At 52.6% G+C, this 16,918-nt stretch overlaps 1 protein-coding gene across 2 annotated transcripts in view; it reads left to right on the top strand.

The window, feature by feature from the left end:
- The window catches only part of SMC2 (structural maintenance of chromosomes 2), a 204,560-nt gene that overhangs the window by 140,262 nt on the left and 47,380 nt on the right, over window positions 1-16,918 (top strand). For both annotated transcript variants that reach the window (XM_075316066.1, XM_075316064.1), the window contains 2 exons: window positions 160-353; window positions 11,157-11,300. In XM_075316066.1, coding sequence (XP_075172181.1) covers window positions 160-353; window positions 11,157-11,300 — 338 coding nt within the window. The remainder of the gene's footprint in view (window positions 1-159; window positions 354-11,156; window positions 11,301-16,918) is intronic.

The raw sequence follows: 16,918 nt of genomic DNA, 5'->3' as shown, positions 1-16,918 counted from the left end.
GTATAGGCAGAGGGGAGGGGTTACACTTTTTAAAGTGTAATACTTTGTGTGGCCTCCGGAGGCAGAAGCTATACACCCAATTGTCTGGGTCTCCCAATAGGAGCTAGAAGAAAAGGAATTTACGGTAAGTAAACAAAATTCCCTTCTTCCCAATGATAGAGGACTGTGAGCAAACGCTGGAGAAAACAAAGGAGGTCCAGAAAAAGGCAGAAGAAAAATATAAAGTGCTTGAGCACAAGATGAAAAATGCAGAAGCTGAACGAGAGCGAGAACTGAAGGAAGCGCAGCAGAAATTAGATGCCACAAAAAAGAAAGCGGATGTTTCAAATAAGAAGATGAAAGAAAAGCAACAGGTTGGTGTGTCATGCTTATTGTTATTGGAAGAAACCTTAAGATCTGAGCAATATTTTCATTACTCCATTTTAATATTTCTCGCAGTCTCTGGGTTTTGTGGTGATTTGTACTACCTATTATTTATTTATAGAGCACCATTGATTCCATGGTGCTGTACATGAGAAGGGGGTTGCATACAGAATACATATACAAGTTTCAGTAGACAGACTAGTACAGAGGGAAGAGGGCCCTGCCCTTGCGGGCTTACATTCTAAAAAATTTTGGGGAGGAGACAGCAGGTGGGGTGTAGGTTGGGCGGCAGCTCCGCACGGTGGTTGGGCGGCAAGCTCCGCACGGTGGTTGGGCGGCAAGCTCCGCACGGTGGTTGGGCGGCAAGCTCCGCACGGTGGTTGGGCGGCAAGCTCCGCACGGTGGTTGGGCGGCAAGCTCCGCACGGTGGTTGGGCGGCAAGCTCCGCACGGTGGTGGGGCGGCAAGCTCCGCACGGTGGTTGGGCGGCAAGCTCCGCACGGTGGTTGGGCGGCAAGCTCCGCACGGTGGTTGGGCGGCAAGCTCCGCACGGTGGTTGGGCGGCAAGCTCCGCACGGTGGTTGGGCGGCAAGCTCCGCACGGTGGTGGGGCGGCAAGCTCCGCACGGTGGTGGGGCGGCAAGCTCCGCACGGTGGTGGGGCGGCAAGCGCCGCACGGTGGTGGGGCGGCAAGCGCCGCACGGTGGTGGGGCGGCAAGCGCCGCACGGTGGGGGGGGCGGCAAGCGCCGCACGGTGGGGGGGCGGCAAGCTCCGCATGGTGGTAAAGCAGTGAGGTCATTGAAGGTTATAGGCATTTCTGAACAGATGAGTTTTCAAGTTCCGTTTTGAAGTTTGCAAGTGTAGTAGATAGTCTGACGTGTTGAGGCAGCGAGTTCTAGGAGACTGGGGATGCTCGGGAGAAGTCTTGGAGTCTGTTGCGTGAGGAGCGAATGAGAGAGGAGGCGAGAAGGAGATCTTGGGTGGACCGGAGATTACGTTTTGGAGTGTAGCGAGAGATTAGTTCAGAGATATACGGAGGAGACAGATTATGGATGGCTTTGTAGGTCAGTGTTAGTAGTTTGAATTGGAAACGATGGAAGATTGGGAGACAATTGAGGGATTTGCAGAGAGGAGAAGCGGGGTGGTATTGAGGAGAGAGGTGGATCATTCGGGCAGCAGAATTAAGGATGGACTGGAGAGGGGCGAGCGTGTAAGCAGGGAGACCACAGGAGGATGTTGCAGTAGTCGAGGCGGGAGATTGAGAGCATGCACTAGCATTTTTGTAGATTGAGAATTGAGGAAAGGGCGGATTCTGGAAATATTTCTGAGTTGAAGACTGCAGGAGGTGGTCAGGGATTGGATGTGTGGTATGAAGGACAAGGCAGAGTCAAAGGTCACTCCGAGGCACTGAACTTTGGGTGCTGGGGAGAGAGTGATGTTATTTATTGTAATGGGTAGATCAGGTAGAGAGTGTAGGTGAGATGGTGGGTAGATCAGGTAGAGAGTGTAGGTGAGATGGAGGAAAGATCATCAGTTCGGTTTTGGCCACATTGAGCTTTAGAAAGTGAGAGGAAAAGAAGGAAGATATAGCAGATAGGCACTCTGGGATTCTGGACATCAGAGAAGTGACATCTGGGCCAGAGAGGTAGATCTGAGTGTCATCGGCATATAGGTGGTACTGGAAGCCATGGGACTTTGAGTTGCCCCAGGCCAAATGTATAGATGGAAAAGAGTAAGGGTCCCAGGACAGAGCCTTGAGGGACGCCAACAGAGATGGCGGGATGATGAGGTTGTGTGGGAGTGGGAGACACTAAAAGTGCGGTTGGAGAGAGGTATGAAGAGATCCAAGAGAGCGAGGTCTCTGACACCAAGGGAAGAGAGGATCTGTAGTAGCAGGGAGTGGTCGACAGTGTCAAAGGCTGAGGATAGGTCTAGAAGTAGGAGTATAGAGAAGTGGTTGTTAGCTTTGGCAGTAAGTCATTTGTGATTTTAGTCAGGGCAGTTTCAGTGGGATGATGTGGATGGAAGCCGGACTGTCGATTGTCAGAAAGAGAGTTAGAGGAGAGGTGGGAGGAAAGTTCAGCATGGACATGCTGTTCCAGGAGTTTTGAGGCAAATGGGAGTAGTGATATGGGGCAATAGCTGGTAGTAGCGGTTGGGTCGAGGAAAGGTTTCTTTAGGATGGGTGAGACTGTTGCATCTTTAAAGGCAGAAGGGAAGGTACCAGTTAGGTTGAAGAGATGGGTTAAGGCTGGAATAAGCATAGCGATGAGGTTGGGGAGGAGATGGGATGGGGTCAAGTGCGCAGGTGGTGAGGTGCGCTTTTGAGAAAAGATGTGCAAGCTCTCTTTCGGTGATGGTAGGGAGGAAGTTTATGGGGAGGGGCAGTGGTCTGTTATATGAAGGGGTTGCGGTGGTTGAGCAGAAAAGACTTGTCTGGTTTGGTCGATCTTTTCTTTGAAATGTGTAGCAAATTCTAATGCGGAGATGAGGGAGGTTGGAGGGGACAGTGGTGGGCGAAGGAGGGAGGTAAAATATTAAATAGCTGTTTGGGGTTGTGTGTTAAAGAGGATATGAGGTTTCTGAAGTAATCCTGTTTAGCAGAGGTGAGGGCCAAACGAAATGTGTGAATTGCATTTTTGAATGTGGTGAAGTCTTCCTGGGAGTGCGTTTTCTTCCAGCACCGCTCTGCAGCCCTAGACACTTGACGAAGCTTTTTAGTGAGGCTGTTGTGCCAGGGCTGTCTATTGATTCGTCTCACTCTGCCGTGCACAAGAGGAGCAACTGAATCAATAGCTGATGTGAGAGTGGCGTTGTAGAAAGTGGTGGCACGGTTTGTGTCGTGGAGTGAAGATATGGAGGACAGTGGTAGGATAGTCAGAAAGGGTGTGTATGTTGATGTGTGCAAGGTTGCTGCGGGGGTGTGCTTGGTGCTGGACAGGGGGGGCAGGTGAAGAGGACAGTTGAAAAGGTCAGTAGATGGTGGTCGGATAAGGGGAGAGGGGAGGTTGTGAGGTTAGAGAGCAGAGACTGGTGAAGAGAAGGTCTAATGTGTGTCCATCTTTATGGGTGGCAGAGGCGGACCACTGAGTTAGACCAAAAGTTGAAGCGAGGGAGAGGAGTTTGGAAGCCGCTGACTGGCGGGTTTCAGTGGGGATGTTGAAGTCACCCATGATGATAGTGGGAATGTCAGCAGAGAGAAAGTGTAGAAGCCAGGCAGAGAACTGGTCGATAAATGCAGTGGTTGGGCCCAGGGGTCTGTATATGATGGCCACTTGGAGGTTGGAGGGAGAATAGATGCGGACAGAGTGCACTTCAAAGGAAGGCAGGACAAGGGAGGGTAGAGGTGGGATTGGGTTGAAGCTTCAGTTGTTAGAAAGAAGGAGGCCCACTCCTCCACCCTGTCTTTTGCCAGGGCGAGGAGTGTGGGTGAAGTGGAGGCCGCCGTAGCACAGCACAGCAGGGGAGGCAGTGTTGGAGGGTGTCAGCCATGTTTCGATCAGGCCCAGAAAGGATAGATTGCTAGAGGTAATGAGATCGTGAATGATGTGCAGTTTATTACAGACCGAACGGGCATTCCAGAGCGCTCCAGAGAGAGGGGGCGGCAGAGTGGGTGAGAGAGGAATGGATTTTATATTGGAGAGGTTGTGGTAGTTACTAGTAAGTGGGAAGCGATGGGGGGGTGATAAAGAGGAGTCTCCCATCTGTGGGGGTCCAGGATTGGGAGATATGTCACCAGCAGTGAGAAGAAGTAGAGAAAGGGAGAGCAGGTGGGAGAAGGAGAGTGGACGGCATGGTCTGCGTGTTAAGAGAGATCTGAGATTTAGGAGCAGGTCAACAGATGAGGACAGGTGGGGAGGTAAGAGGGAAGGGGAGATAAATATTTGTTTGGAGAGTGCTGGGGTTTGGGGATAGCAAAGGAGAGCGAGGAGGAGTGGAGCAAAGACTGTGAGGGCATAGGTGAACATGGTGAGAATAAGCTTTACAAATGGGAGTAATTACCGTATTTTTCGGATTATAAGACGCACTTTTCCTCCCCAAAAGTTGGGAGGAAAATGAGGGGTGCGTCTTAAAATCCAACTCTAGCTTACCCGACAGTAGAGAATGGGGGCTGCGGTGGGGGCTGTGTGGAGCATGGTGGTGCGGTGGGTGTCCCAGATGTTCTGGCTTCAAATAATGGCGCCCGGAGTCGGCACGTGTGCAGATGGCGTGTAAGACACCACCTGGAGTATGACTGACCCCATTTTTTTTTTTTTTTATAATAAATTTTTCCATGTCTAAATTTGGAGTGTGTCATATCAGTAATTCCTCTTTATAATCTCCCTCCGGTGTCTTCACCTTTTATCGATACTACTTCGGACCCACGGCGCTATCTTTTGACCAGAAGTTCTGACTGGCCGGAAGTCAGAAGTGACGTCACAAGCTCTCATTGAAAGTCTATGAAAGACAGAACTTGAGTTGTGACCTCCCGGCGTGCTTCATGAAACACTGTGGCAGCCAGCAGGTCACAAAGCAACGGAGACCGTTTGGCGCAGCAGTGATGGAAGGCGAAGGTGCTAAAGGGCGACTATAGGACTGGGTACAGTGACCTTTTAGATTGACGCACCACCACAGCAGGTTTTTTTTTTTGTCGCTCCATTGGGAGACCCAGACAATTGGGTGTATAGGCTATGCCTCCGGAGGCCGCACAAAGTATTACACTTAAAAGTGTTAAGCCCCTCCCCTTCTGCCTATACACCCCCCGTGCTCCCACGGGCTCCTCAGTTTTTTGCTTTGTGCGAAGGAGGTCAGACACGCACGCACAGCTCCACAGATTGGTCAGCAGCAGCTGCTGACTATATCGGATGGAAGAAAAGTGGGCCCATATAGGGCCCCCAGCATGCTCCCTTCTCACCCCACTCTTGTCGGCGGTGTAGTTAAGGTTGAGGTATCCATTGCGGGTACGGAGGCTGGAGCCCACATGCTGCTTTCCTTCCCCATCCCCCTCAGGGCTCTGGTGAAGTGGGATCCTATCGGTCTCCAGGCACTGAGACCGTGCTTCATCCACAACTCCTGGGAGACTGCTGGATAGGAGCCGGGTATCGTTCAGGGACATGGCCCTGCTACTTGGAGGTACTCTGTGTCCCCGTGGGGACCGCGCACAGCAACACTCCAGCATTGCTGGGTGTGCTAGTGCACCGGGGACCGCGGCGCTGACCGGGTTAATATGTGCCATTACACACTCAGCGCTGCTGAGTGTGTTTATGTATAGGGACTGCCGCACTAACCGCCGCTGTCAGGGAAACACTGCGGCGCGGCTGGGACTTGTAGTGCGCCGGGGACTTTCGCGCCGGCCGCGCTTTTACGGCGGCCGCGTTTATTACTAGAGTCCCCGGCTTTTTGCGGCCTAGTTTCCTTTCCTCCCGCCCACAGCCCTGACAGGCAGGGGAAGGGCGGGACGCTGCACAGAACGAGCAGCACTGAGGGCTGGAGCATGCTTTGCATACTCCACTCCCCTCACTGTGCACAGTGCAGGCACCAGCTCCCGCACTTTCTGAGCCACGCCCACGGCTCCCACCTCTCCTCAGGACGCCGGCAGCCATTCCTGTCAGCTCCTTGGACGCTACAGAGGGGGACAAAGTCTGGGAGACTCAGGCAGGGACTCTGGTGGCCTCACAACCGCTTTAAGCGGGTGGTAAGCAGCACCTGTGGTGCTAGCCCCATTGTGCAGTAGTGTAACATTATATGTTTATGGTATACATATTTTACACTGTATGGTGCACAGTTGATTTCTGGCTATATACCCTATTGTGTTACTCAGGGAAGATAATAGCATGGCGCCCACGAAAGGCAGGGGTGCCAAAACACAGGCTTATTATGCTGCTTGCGCCGCATGTACGACCCCGCTACCGGCAGGTTCCACTGACCCTCATTGTGTGCACTGTTCGGCCCCTGTGGCACTTACTCAGCTAGAGCCTCTGCTAAGGGGGGCCCAGGGGGAGCCACCTGCTGACACTGTTCAGGTGACGGGGACAGAGTTTGCAAAACTCTGAGACTATGGCTAAGATACTAGAAGCCTTGCAGTCCAGGCCGGTATCTCAGCACAGGGACTCTGTTGAATCTTTGTCCCCTGGCCCACCTCAGTTGGACCAACAATGTCCTCCTGGGGTGTCTCATGGATCCCAGGCTGAGGGTTCTGACACAGACCCCGGCCCCAGACCGACTAAGCGAGCTCGCTTGACAATTCCCTTGACATCCTCATATTGTTCAGGGTTTCAGCGGGGGGAATCTCTAGTTGATGATGCGGACACAGCTGATCAGGATTCTGATCCTGAGGCCGCTCTCAATCTTGATACTCCGGACGGGGACGCCATAGTGAACGACCTTATTGCGTCCATCAATCGTATGTTGGATATTTCTCCCTCAGCTCCTCCGGTGGAGGAGTCAGCTTCACAGCAGGAGAAATTCCGTTTCAGGTTTCCCAAGCGTACACAGAGTATGTTTCTGGACCACTCTGATTTCAGAGAGGCAGTCCAGAATCACCATGCTTGTCCAGATAAGCGTTTTTCGCCTTAAGGATACACGTTATCCCTTTCCCCCTGACGTGGTCAAAAGTTGGGCTCAGTGTCCCAAAGTGGATCCTCCAATCTCCAGACTGGCAGCTAGATCCATACTTGCAGTGGAAGACGGGGCTTCACTCAAAGATGCCACTGACAGGCAGATGGAGCTCTGGTTGAAATCCATCTATGAAGCTATCGGCGCTTCTTTTGCCCCAGCATTCGCAGCCGTATGGGCGCTGCAAGCTATCTCAGCAGGTCAAGCGCAAATCGACGCAGCCACACGCACGTCCGCGCCACAGGTGGCGTCAATAACCACACAGACTTCGGCATTTGCGTCTTACGCTATTAATGCTGTTCTGGACTCTGCGAGCCGTACGGCGGTTGCAGCCGCCAATTCGGTGGTACTCCGCAGGGCCTTGTGGCTACGGGAATGGAAGGCAGATTCTGTTTCCAAAAAGCGCTTAACCAGTTTGCCAATTTCTGCCAACCGATTGTTTGGCGAGCGTTTGGATGAAATCCTCAAACAATCCAAGGGAAAGGATACATCCTTACCCCAGCCCAAACCGAAAATACCCCAACAGAGGAGGGGGCAGTCGAGTTTTCGGTCCTTTCGGGGCGCGGGCAGGTCCCAATTCTCCTCGTCCACAAGGCCTCAGAAAGATCAAAGGAACTCTGATGCATGGCGGTCTAAGTCACGTCCTAAAAAGGCCACCGGAGGTGCCGCTACCAAAGCGGCTTCCTCATGACTTTCGGCCTCCCCACTCCGCATCTTCGGTCGGTGGCAGGCTCTCCCGCTTTTGCGACACCTGGCTGCCACGGGTAAAAGACCGTTGGGTGAGAGACATTCTGTCTCACGGTTACAAGATAGAGTTCACCTCTCGTCCCCCGACTCGATTCTTCAGGTCATCCCCGCCTCCCGAGCGAGCCGAGGCTCTTCTGCAGGCGCTGGGCACTCTGAAGGCAGAAGGAGTGGTGGTCCCTGTTGCTATTCAGCAACAGGGTCACGGTTTTTACTCCAACTTGTTTGTGGTCCCAAAGAAGGACGGGTCTTTCCGTCCTGTCCTGGACCTGAAACTTCTCAACAAACACGTAAAGACCAGGCGGTTCCGGATGGAATCCCTCCGCTCCGTCATCGCCTCAATGTCCCAAGGAGATTTCCTTGCATCGATCGATATCAAGGATGCATATCTCCACGTACCGATTGCTCCAGAGCACCAGCGCTTCTTGCGCTTCGCCATAGAAAACGAACACCTGCAGTTCGTGGCACTGCCGTTCGGCCTGGCAACAGCCCCACGGGTTTTCACCAAGGTGATGGCTACTGTAGTAGCGGTCCTCCACTCTCAGGGTCACTCGGTGATCCCGTACTTGGACGATCGGTTGATCAAGGCACCCTCTCTAGAGGCATGCCAACACAGCCTCGACGCTACCCTGGAGACTCTCCAGAGTTTCGGGTGGATCATCAATTTTCCAAAGTCAAATCTGACACCGGCCCAATCGCTGACATATCTTGGCATGGAGTTTCATACCCTCTCAGCGATAGTGAAGCTTCCACTGATCAAGCAGCGGTCACTACAGACAGGGGTACAATCTCTCCTTCAAGGCCAGTCACACCCCTTGAGGCGCCTCATGCACTTCCTGGGGAAGATGGTGGCAGCAATGGAGGCAGTTCCGTTTGCGCAGTTTCACCTGCGTCCACTTCAATGGGACATCCTACGCAAATGGGACAGGAAGCCGACGTCCCTCGAAAGGAACGTCTCCCTCTCTCAGGCGACCAAAGCTTCCCTTCGGTGGTGGCTTCTTCCCACTTCATTATCGAAGGGGAAATCCTTCCTACCCCCATCCTGGGAGGTGGTCACGACGGACGCGAGTCTGTCAGGGTGGGGAGCGGTTTTTCTCCACCACAGGGCTCAGGGTACGTGGACCCAGCAAGAGTCCTCGCTTCAGATCAAGGTTCTGGAAATACGGGCAGTGTATCTTGCCCTGAAGGCGTTCCAGCAGTGGCTGGAAGGCAAGCAGATCAGAATTCAGTCGGACAATTCCACAGCGGTGGCATACATCAATCACCAAGGCGGCACACGCAGTCGGCAAACCTTCCAGGAAGTCCGGCGGATTTTGATGTGGGTGGAAGCCACGGCCTCCACCATCTCTGCAGTTCACATTCCAGGCGTGGAAAACTGGGAAGCAGACTATCTCAGTCGCCAGGGCATGGACGCAGGGGAATGGTCCCTTCACCCGGACGTGTTTCAGGAGATCTGTTGCCGCTGGGGGGTGCCGGACGTCGACCTCATGGCGTCCCGGCACAACAACAAGGTACCGACGTTCATGGCACGGTCTCAAGATCCCAGAGCTCTGGCGGCAGACGCCTTAGTTCAGGATTGGTCGCAGTTTCAGCTCCCTTATGTGTTTCCTCCGCTGGCACTGTTGCCCAGAGTGTTACGCAAGATCAGGGCCGACTGCCGGCGCGTCATCCTCGTCGCTCCAGACTGGCCGAGGCGGTCGTGGTACCCGGATCTGTGGCATCTCACGGTCGGCCAACCGTGGGCACTACCAGACTTGCTATCTCAAGGGCCGTTTTTCCATCTGAATTCTGCGGCCCTCAACCTGACTGTGTGGCCATTGAGTCCTGGATCCTAGCGTCTTCAGGGTTATCTCAAGACGTCATTGCCACTATGAGACAGGCTAGGAAACCAACGTTCGCCAAGATCTACCACAGGACGTGGAAAATGTTCCTGTTGTGGTGCTCTGCTCAGGGTTTTTCTCCCTGGCCTTTTGCCTTGCCCACTTTTCTGTCCTTCCTTCAATCTGGACTGGAAAAGGGTTTGTCGCTCGGCTCCCTTAAGGGACAAGTCTCAGCGCTCTCTGTGTTTTTCCAGAAGCGCCTAGCCAGACTTCCACAGGTACGCACGTTCCTGCAGGGGGTTTGTCACATCGTTCCTCCTTACAAGCGGCCGTTAGAACCCTGGGATCTGAACAGGGTGCTGCTGGTTCTTCAGAAACCACCATTCGAGCCAATGAGAGATATTTCTCTCTCACGCCTTTCGCAGAAAGTGGTTTTTCTAGTAGCAGTCACTTCACTTCGGAGAGTGTCTGAGCTAGCAGCGCTGTCATGCAAAGCCCCTTTCCTGGTTTTTCACCAGGACAAGGTGGTTCTGCGTCCGGTTCCGGAATTTCTCCCTAAGGTGGTATCCCCCTTTCATCTCAATCAGGATATCCTTACCTTCTTTTTGTCCTCATCCAGTTCACCAATGTGAAAAGGATTTGCACTTGTTAGATCTGGTGAGAGCACTCAGACCCTACATTTCTCGTACGGCGCCCCTGCGCCGCTCGGATGCACTCTTTGTCCTTGTCGCTGGCCAGCGTAAAGGGTCACAGGCTTCCAAATCAACCTTGGCTCGGTGGATCAAGGAGCCAATTCTCGAAGCCTACCGTTCGGCTGGGCTTCCGGTTCCCTCAGGGCTGAAGGCCCATTCTACCAGAGCCGTGGGCGCGTCCTGGGCTTTGAGGCACCAGGCTACGGCTCAGCAGGTGTGTCAGGCGGCTACCTGGTCGAGCCTGCACACTTTCACGAAACACTATCAGGTGCATACCTATGCTTCGGCGGATGCCAGCCTAGGTAGACGAGTCCTTCAGGCGGCGGTTGCCCACCTGTAGGAAGAGGCCGTTTTACGGCTCTCTTACGAGGTATTATTTTACCCACCCAGGGACTGCTTTTGGACGTCCCAATTGTCTGGGTCTCCCAATGGAGCGACAAAGAAGAAGGGAATTTTGTTTACTTACCGTAAATTCCTTTTCTTCTAGCTCCAATTGGGAGACCCAGCGCCCGCCCCTGTTTTTTTGTGTACACATGTTGTTCATGTTGAATGGTTTCAGTTTTCCGATATTCCTTCGGATTGAAGTTACTTTAAACCAGTTTTTAATTCTTTTCCTCCTTCTTGCTTTTGCACCAAAACTGAGGAGCCCGTGGGAGCACGGGGGGTGTATAGGCAGAGGGGAGGGGTTACACTTTTTAAAGTGTAATACTTTGTGCGGCCTCCGGAGGCATAGCCTATACACCCAATTGTCTGGGTCTCCCAATTGGAGCTAGAAGAAAAGGAATTTACGGTAAGTAAACAAAATTCCCTTCTTTGGGGGGGAGGGGGTAACCCCGTGTTTTGTTTTGTTTTTTTTTGTATTAGATCATTTTTAAATGTTTAGGGGATAAAAAAAATATTCTTCAACTAAAACTTTAGAAATTGGTTTTGTGTCTATGGTCTAGGAGGTTGATGCTCTCGTTTTGGAGCTTGAGGAACTCAAAAGAGAACAAACAAGTTACCAGCAGCAAATTGAATCTGTGGATGAAGCCATGAAAAGCTACCAGGAGCAAATAGATAGCATGGCAGCAGAGGTTTCTAAAAACAAGGTACTATTTTGACTGACTGAAAATCCTTTAAATTTTATTAACTTCTGAGTTTAACTATAGATATGACATTTTGATGCAATGTAAAGTACTCCATGTACAACTTGTAACCGTGTAAATTTGGTGTGCCCTCTAAATAACTCAACACACAGTTATTAATGTCTACACTGCTGGCAACAAAAGTGAGTACACCCTAAGGCTTCAAGCATGATGTTCTCGGATGGAAGTGGCCACTGAGCTCCGTGTCACAGAATGTCATTAGTAGGTTGCAAGAGATAGACTGTAGGAGTCACAGAAAGGCATAAGAATACATCCTTAGGTCACATCCCACATTGACGACTACATAATTGTGAACCCTTGGAACCGAGCGATGAATGCCACACAACTTCTTCAGGCACATTTAAGGGACTCAAGTGTCATGTCAGGCAATTTGAAACCGTTTATATCAGCGTGGGCTGTACGCTAAAAAACCTGTAAGGGTGCCTGACCACACCACCAGGCAGAGGCGTCTTCTACGCTGTATGAGTGAGACCAGTGGGCCTCACTGCTGTTCACTGATGAACGTTTATTCACGCAGAGCAGAAATTATGGCCACCAGCAATGTTCGAGATGTGAAGGAGAGCGCTATGCATTAGCCACTGTTGTCACTAGATGAGCCTTTGGTGGTGTGGTATTACATTGTGTACAGGTGTGTCTAGTCAATACAGAGCTGCCCTACACTTTGTGAATAGTACAGTGACAAGCCCCTACTACTTGAATGTATTAATCCAGTTATTGTGCCTCTGCATGAACACATACCTAATTTCATCTTCATGAATGACAATGCTCCAGCTCATCAAGGTCTCATCATTAAGGAACAGCTGCTGGGACTGGGGGTACCTCAAATGGAGTGTCCTGCACGTTCTCCAGATCTGAATCTCATATAAACCTATGGGATTAGCTGATTCGCTGTATTGAGGCTCATAACTCTGTACCCCAGAACCTCAATGACCTGATGGCTGCCCTTTAAAAAGAGTGGGGTGCCATACCTCAGCAGACAATAACTTCACTTGTGAACAGCAGATGTCGTTATCAAGCTGCAATTGATGCTTAAGGCCACATCACAAGTTGAGACCTTTTTTTATATTATTTTTTCTTCGGCGCTCCATTGGGAGACCCAGACGATTGGGTGTATAGCTACTGCCTCCGGAGGCCACACAAAGCACTACACCAAAAAGTGTAAGGCCCCTCCCCTTCTGGCTATACACCCCCAGTGGGATCACTGGCTCACCAGTTTTCTGCTTTGTGCGAAGGAGGTCAGACATCCACGCATAGCTCCACTGTTTTTAGTCAGCAGCAGCTGCTGACTATGTCGGATGGAAGAAAAGTGGGCCCATATGGGGCCCCCAGCATGCTCCCTTCTCACCCCACTTGCGGTTTGTAAGGTTGAGGTACCCATTGCGGGTACGGAGGCTGGAGCCCACATGCTGCTTTCCTTCCCCATCCCCCTGAGGGCTCTGGTGAAGTGGGATCTTACAGGTCTCCAGGCACTGAGACCGGGCTCCATCCACAGACCCAGAGAACCTGCTGGATATGGAGCTGAGTATCGTCAGGGACAGGCCCTGCTACATTAAGGTACTCTGTGTCCCCGGGCAAGCGCGCACACACACACCAGCATTGCTGGGAGTGTTAGTGCGCCGGGGGTAACAGCGCGGTGCGCTCGTGCTATTATTCACTGCAGCTTAGCTGAGTGAATTTATGTATTGGGAACTGCCGCGCCGGCCGCTGCTGGGTGTTTTTTACATTGTGGCGCGGCTGGGACTTGTGGTGCGCCGGGGACTTTCGCGCGGGCCGTGCACATGGACGGCCGCGCTTATTACTCGAGTCCCCGGCTTTGCGGCCTAGTTTTCGTTTCGTTCCCGCCTCCAGCCCTGCCAGTCAGGGGAGAGGCGGGACGCTGTATAGACAGTCAGCGCCGAGGGCTGGAGTCTGCTTGGCATTCTCCAGCCCCCTTCACTGGACACAGTGGGACGCCAGTTTCCCGCTCTTGTCTGGGGCACGCCCACGGCCCGCCCCTCGTCGCACGAGCTGGAGAAGGACGCCGGCAGCCATTCCTGCACGCAGTCCGAGCTGGGGAACGGAGACATGCTCTGGGCAACCAACACAGGGCTCTGGCGACCACATACCCGCGTTATAGGCGGGCGGTAAGCAGCACCTGAAGTGCTGACCCCACTAAATACCGCAGTGTCCATTTGTATTTGATGCTTGTATACTATACACTGCACTGTAGGTCGCTATCTTTGGCTATATGCCCTCCTAGATGGCGAGATAACAGCAGCAGAAAAGCAAGGGTGCTAAGGCACAGGTTTTCTAGGCTGCTTGTATTGCATGTGCTGAAGTGTTCATTTGTACTTATGCTTGTATGTTATACATTGCACTGTACTGTCGCTACTATTGGCTATATGCCCTCCTAGATGGCGAGATAACAGCAGCAAGAAAGCAAGGGTGCTAAGGCACAGGTCTTTCTAGGCTGCTTGTATTGCATGTGCTGCAGTGTTCATTTGTGCTTATGCTTGTATGCTATACATTGCACTGTACGGTCGCTACTCTTGGCAGTATGCTCCTAGATGGCTGGACAACAGCAGCAAAAAAGCAGGCTTTCTATGCTGCTTGTATTGCATGTGCTGAAGTGTTTATGCTTGTATGCTATACATTGCATAGATGGATTGAATACAGCGGCAAAAAAAAAAAAAAAAAAAAAAAAGCAACAAGGCTTCCTATGCTGTTTTTCCTGCATGTGATACTGTTCCACCGGCAGGTTCCACTGACCCTCATTGTGTGCAAGCTCCCCTGTAGCACTTGGTCAGCCGGGGTCTCTACTAGAGGTGGCCAAAGGAACCACCTGTGAACCCTGTCCAGGGACAGGGACGGAGTTGCAGTTTTGGCGGATGGATTGTCATAGGATAGAGACTTGGCAGTCCAGCCAGGCCATGGGCAATCTTGATTAATGCTCCCTGACCACCCTCATTTGGAACGTAATCAGTGCTCCGGGGGGGTCCCAGGCATTCCAGGGTGAAGGCTCTGACACGGACGGCAGTCCCAGACAGCCTAAGCTAGCTCGCTGGGTGCGGCGCTCGGCTTCATCACTGGTCAAGGTCCCAGCAGGAGGACTCTCTGTATGATGAGGCAGACGTAGCTGATCAGGGCTTTGGTTCTGACACCGCTCTCAATCCGGATACACCGGATGGTGACGCCATAGTGAAGGATCTTATAGCGTCCATCAATGGAATGTTGGATATTTCTCCCTCAGCTCCCCCATTGGAGGAGTCAGCTTTACAGCAGGAGAAATCCTTTTTCAGTACTCATGCGTATATTGCATATTTTTCTGGCGCTGACTTCAGAGAAGCAGTTCAGAAACACCACGCTTACCAGATAAGCGTTTTCTCCAAACGTTTTAAGGATACACGTTATCCCTTTCACCTGACGTGGTAAAGCGCTAGACCCAGGGTCCAAAGGTGGATCCCCCAATCTCCAGGCTTGCGGCTAGATCCATAGTTGCAGTGAAGATGGGATTTCACTTAAAGATGCCATTGACAGACAGATGGACCTCTGGTTGAAATCTGTCTGTGAAGCTATCAGCGTGTCGGTTGCTCCGGCATTCGCAGCCGTATGGGCACTCTAACCTATTTCAGCTGGGCTTGCGCAGCTGGTCTTGAGCACATGTACATCTGTGCCGCAGGTGGTGTCCTTAACCTCGCAATGTCTGCATTGCGACTTACCCTAGTAATGCTGTCCTGGAGGGACAGTCGAGGTTGGTCCTTCCCAGGCTCGGGCAGGTCCCAATTGTCCTCGTCCAAAAGGGCTCAAAAGGCTCAGAGGGGCTCAGATTCCGGCCGGGCTCAATCACGCCCAAGGAAGGCAGCAGGAGGAACCGCTACCAAGGCGGTCTCCTCATTACTGTCAGCTCTCTCTCTCCGCATCCGCGGTTGGTGGCAGAATCTCCCGCTTGGGGACATTTCGCTGCCACAGGTCACAGACCGGTGGGTGAGAGACATTTTGTCTCACGTGTACAGGATAGAGCTCTGTTCTCGTCCTCCGACGCGATTCTTCAGCACTCCCCCCCCCCCCCCTCCCCCTACCGAGCCGATGCTCTTCTGCAGGCAGAAGAAGTGGTAATCCCTGTTCCTCTTCAGGAACAAGACACGGTTTTTTCCTCCCATCTGATTGGGGTGCCAAAAAAGGGGTGGCTCTTTCCGTTCCATTCTGGACCTAACACTGCTCACAAGCACGTGAAGGCCAGGCGGTTCCGGATGTAACCCTCCGCTCCGTCATTGCCTCAATGTCGCAAGGAGGTTTCCTAGCATCAATAGACATCAGGATGCTTATCTCCACGTGCCGATTGCTCCAGAGCACCAGCGTTTGCTACGTTTTCGTTATTGAAGACGGGCATCTTCAGAGCGTAGCCCTGCCCTTCGGTCTGGCGACAGCCCTACGGGTTTTCACCAAGTTCAGAGCAGCAGTGGGAGCAGCCCTGCACTCTCAGGGTCACTCTGTGATCCTTACTGGGACGATCCACTTGTCAAGGCACCCTCTCAAGAGGCATGCCAACACAGCCTGTACGTGGCGCTGGAGACTCTCCAGAGTTTCGGGTGGATCATCAACTTTTCAAGGTTTCAACCCAATCGCCGACATATCTGGGCATGGAGTTTCACACTCTCTCAGCGATAGTGAAGCTTCCGCTGGACAAGCAGCGTTCACTACAGACGGGGGTGCAGTCTCTCCTTCAAGGCCAGTCACACCCCTTAAGACGTCTCATGCAGAGGCAGTCACTTTCGCGCAGTTTCATCTGCGTCCACTTCAATGGGACATGCTTTGCCAATGGGTTGGGGAGTCGACGTCCCTAGACAGGAACGTTTCCCTTCTCAGACGGTCAAGGAGTCCATCCTTCAGATCAATGTTCTGGAAATCTGGGCAGTGAATCTTGCCCTGCAAGCCTTCCAGCAGTGGCTGGAAGGAAAACAGATCCGAATTCAGTCGGACAATTCCACAGCGGTGGCAGACATCGCCCACCAAGGCGGAACACGCATCGCCAAGCCTACCAGGCAATCCGGCGGATTCTGATGTGGGTGGGGGACAGAGCATCCACCATATCCGCAGTTCACATCCCGGGCGTAGGAAATTGGGAAGCAGACTTCCTCAGTCGCCTGGGTATGGACGCTGGGGAATAGTTTTTCTGCACCCAGAATGGTGTCAGGAAATCTGTAGCCGCTGGGGGATGCCGGACGTCGACCTAATGGCGTCTCGGCACAACAACAAGGTCCCGATTTTCATGGCGCGGTCTCACGAGCAAAGTGCTCTGGCGGCAGGCGCCCTAGTTCAGGATTGGTCGCAGTTCCAGCTACCCTATGTGTTCTACCTCTGGCGCTGTTGCCCAGAGTGCTACGCGAGCTTAGCTCCGCTTGCCGCCGCGCCATCCTCGTCGTCCCAGACTGGCCGAGGAGGTCGTGGTTCCCGGATCTGTGGCATCTCACGGTCGGCCAACCGTGGGCACCCTCAGACCGGCCAGACTTACTGTCCCAAGGGCCGTTTTTTCCACTGAATTCTACGGCCCTGATCCTGACTGTGTGGCCATCGAGTCCGAG

The sequence above is a fragment of the Anomaloglossus baeobatrachus genome, chromosome 1 (genome assembly GCF_048569485.1).
Source record: "Anomaloglossus baeobatrachus isolate aAnoBae1 chromosome 1, aAnoBae1.hap1, whole genome shotgun sequence".
Lineage (NCBI taxonomy): Eukaryota > Metazoa > Chordata > Amphibia > Anura > Aromobatidae > Anomaloglossus > Anomaloglossus baeobatrachus.
This window is presented reverse-complemented; position numbering and strand designations above follow the sequence as displayed.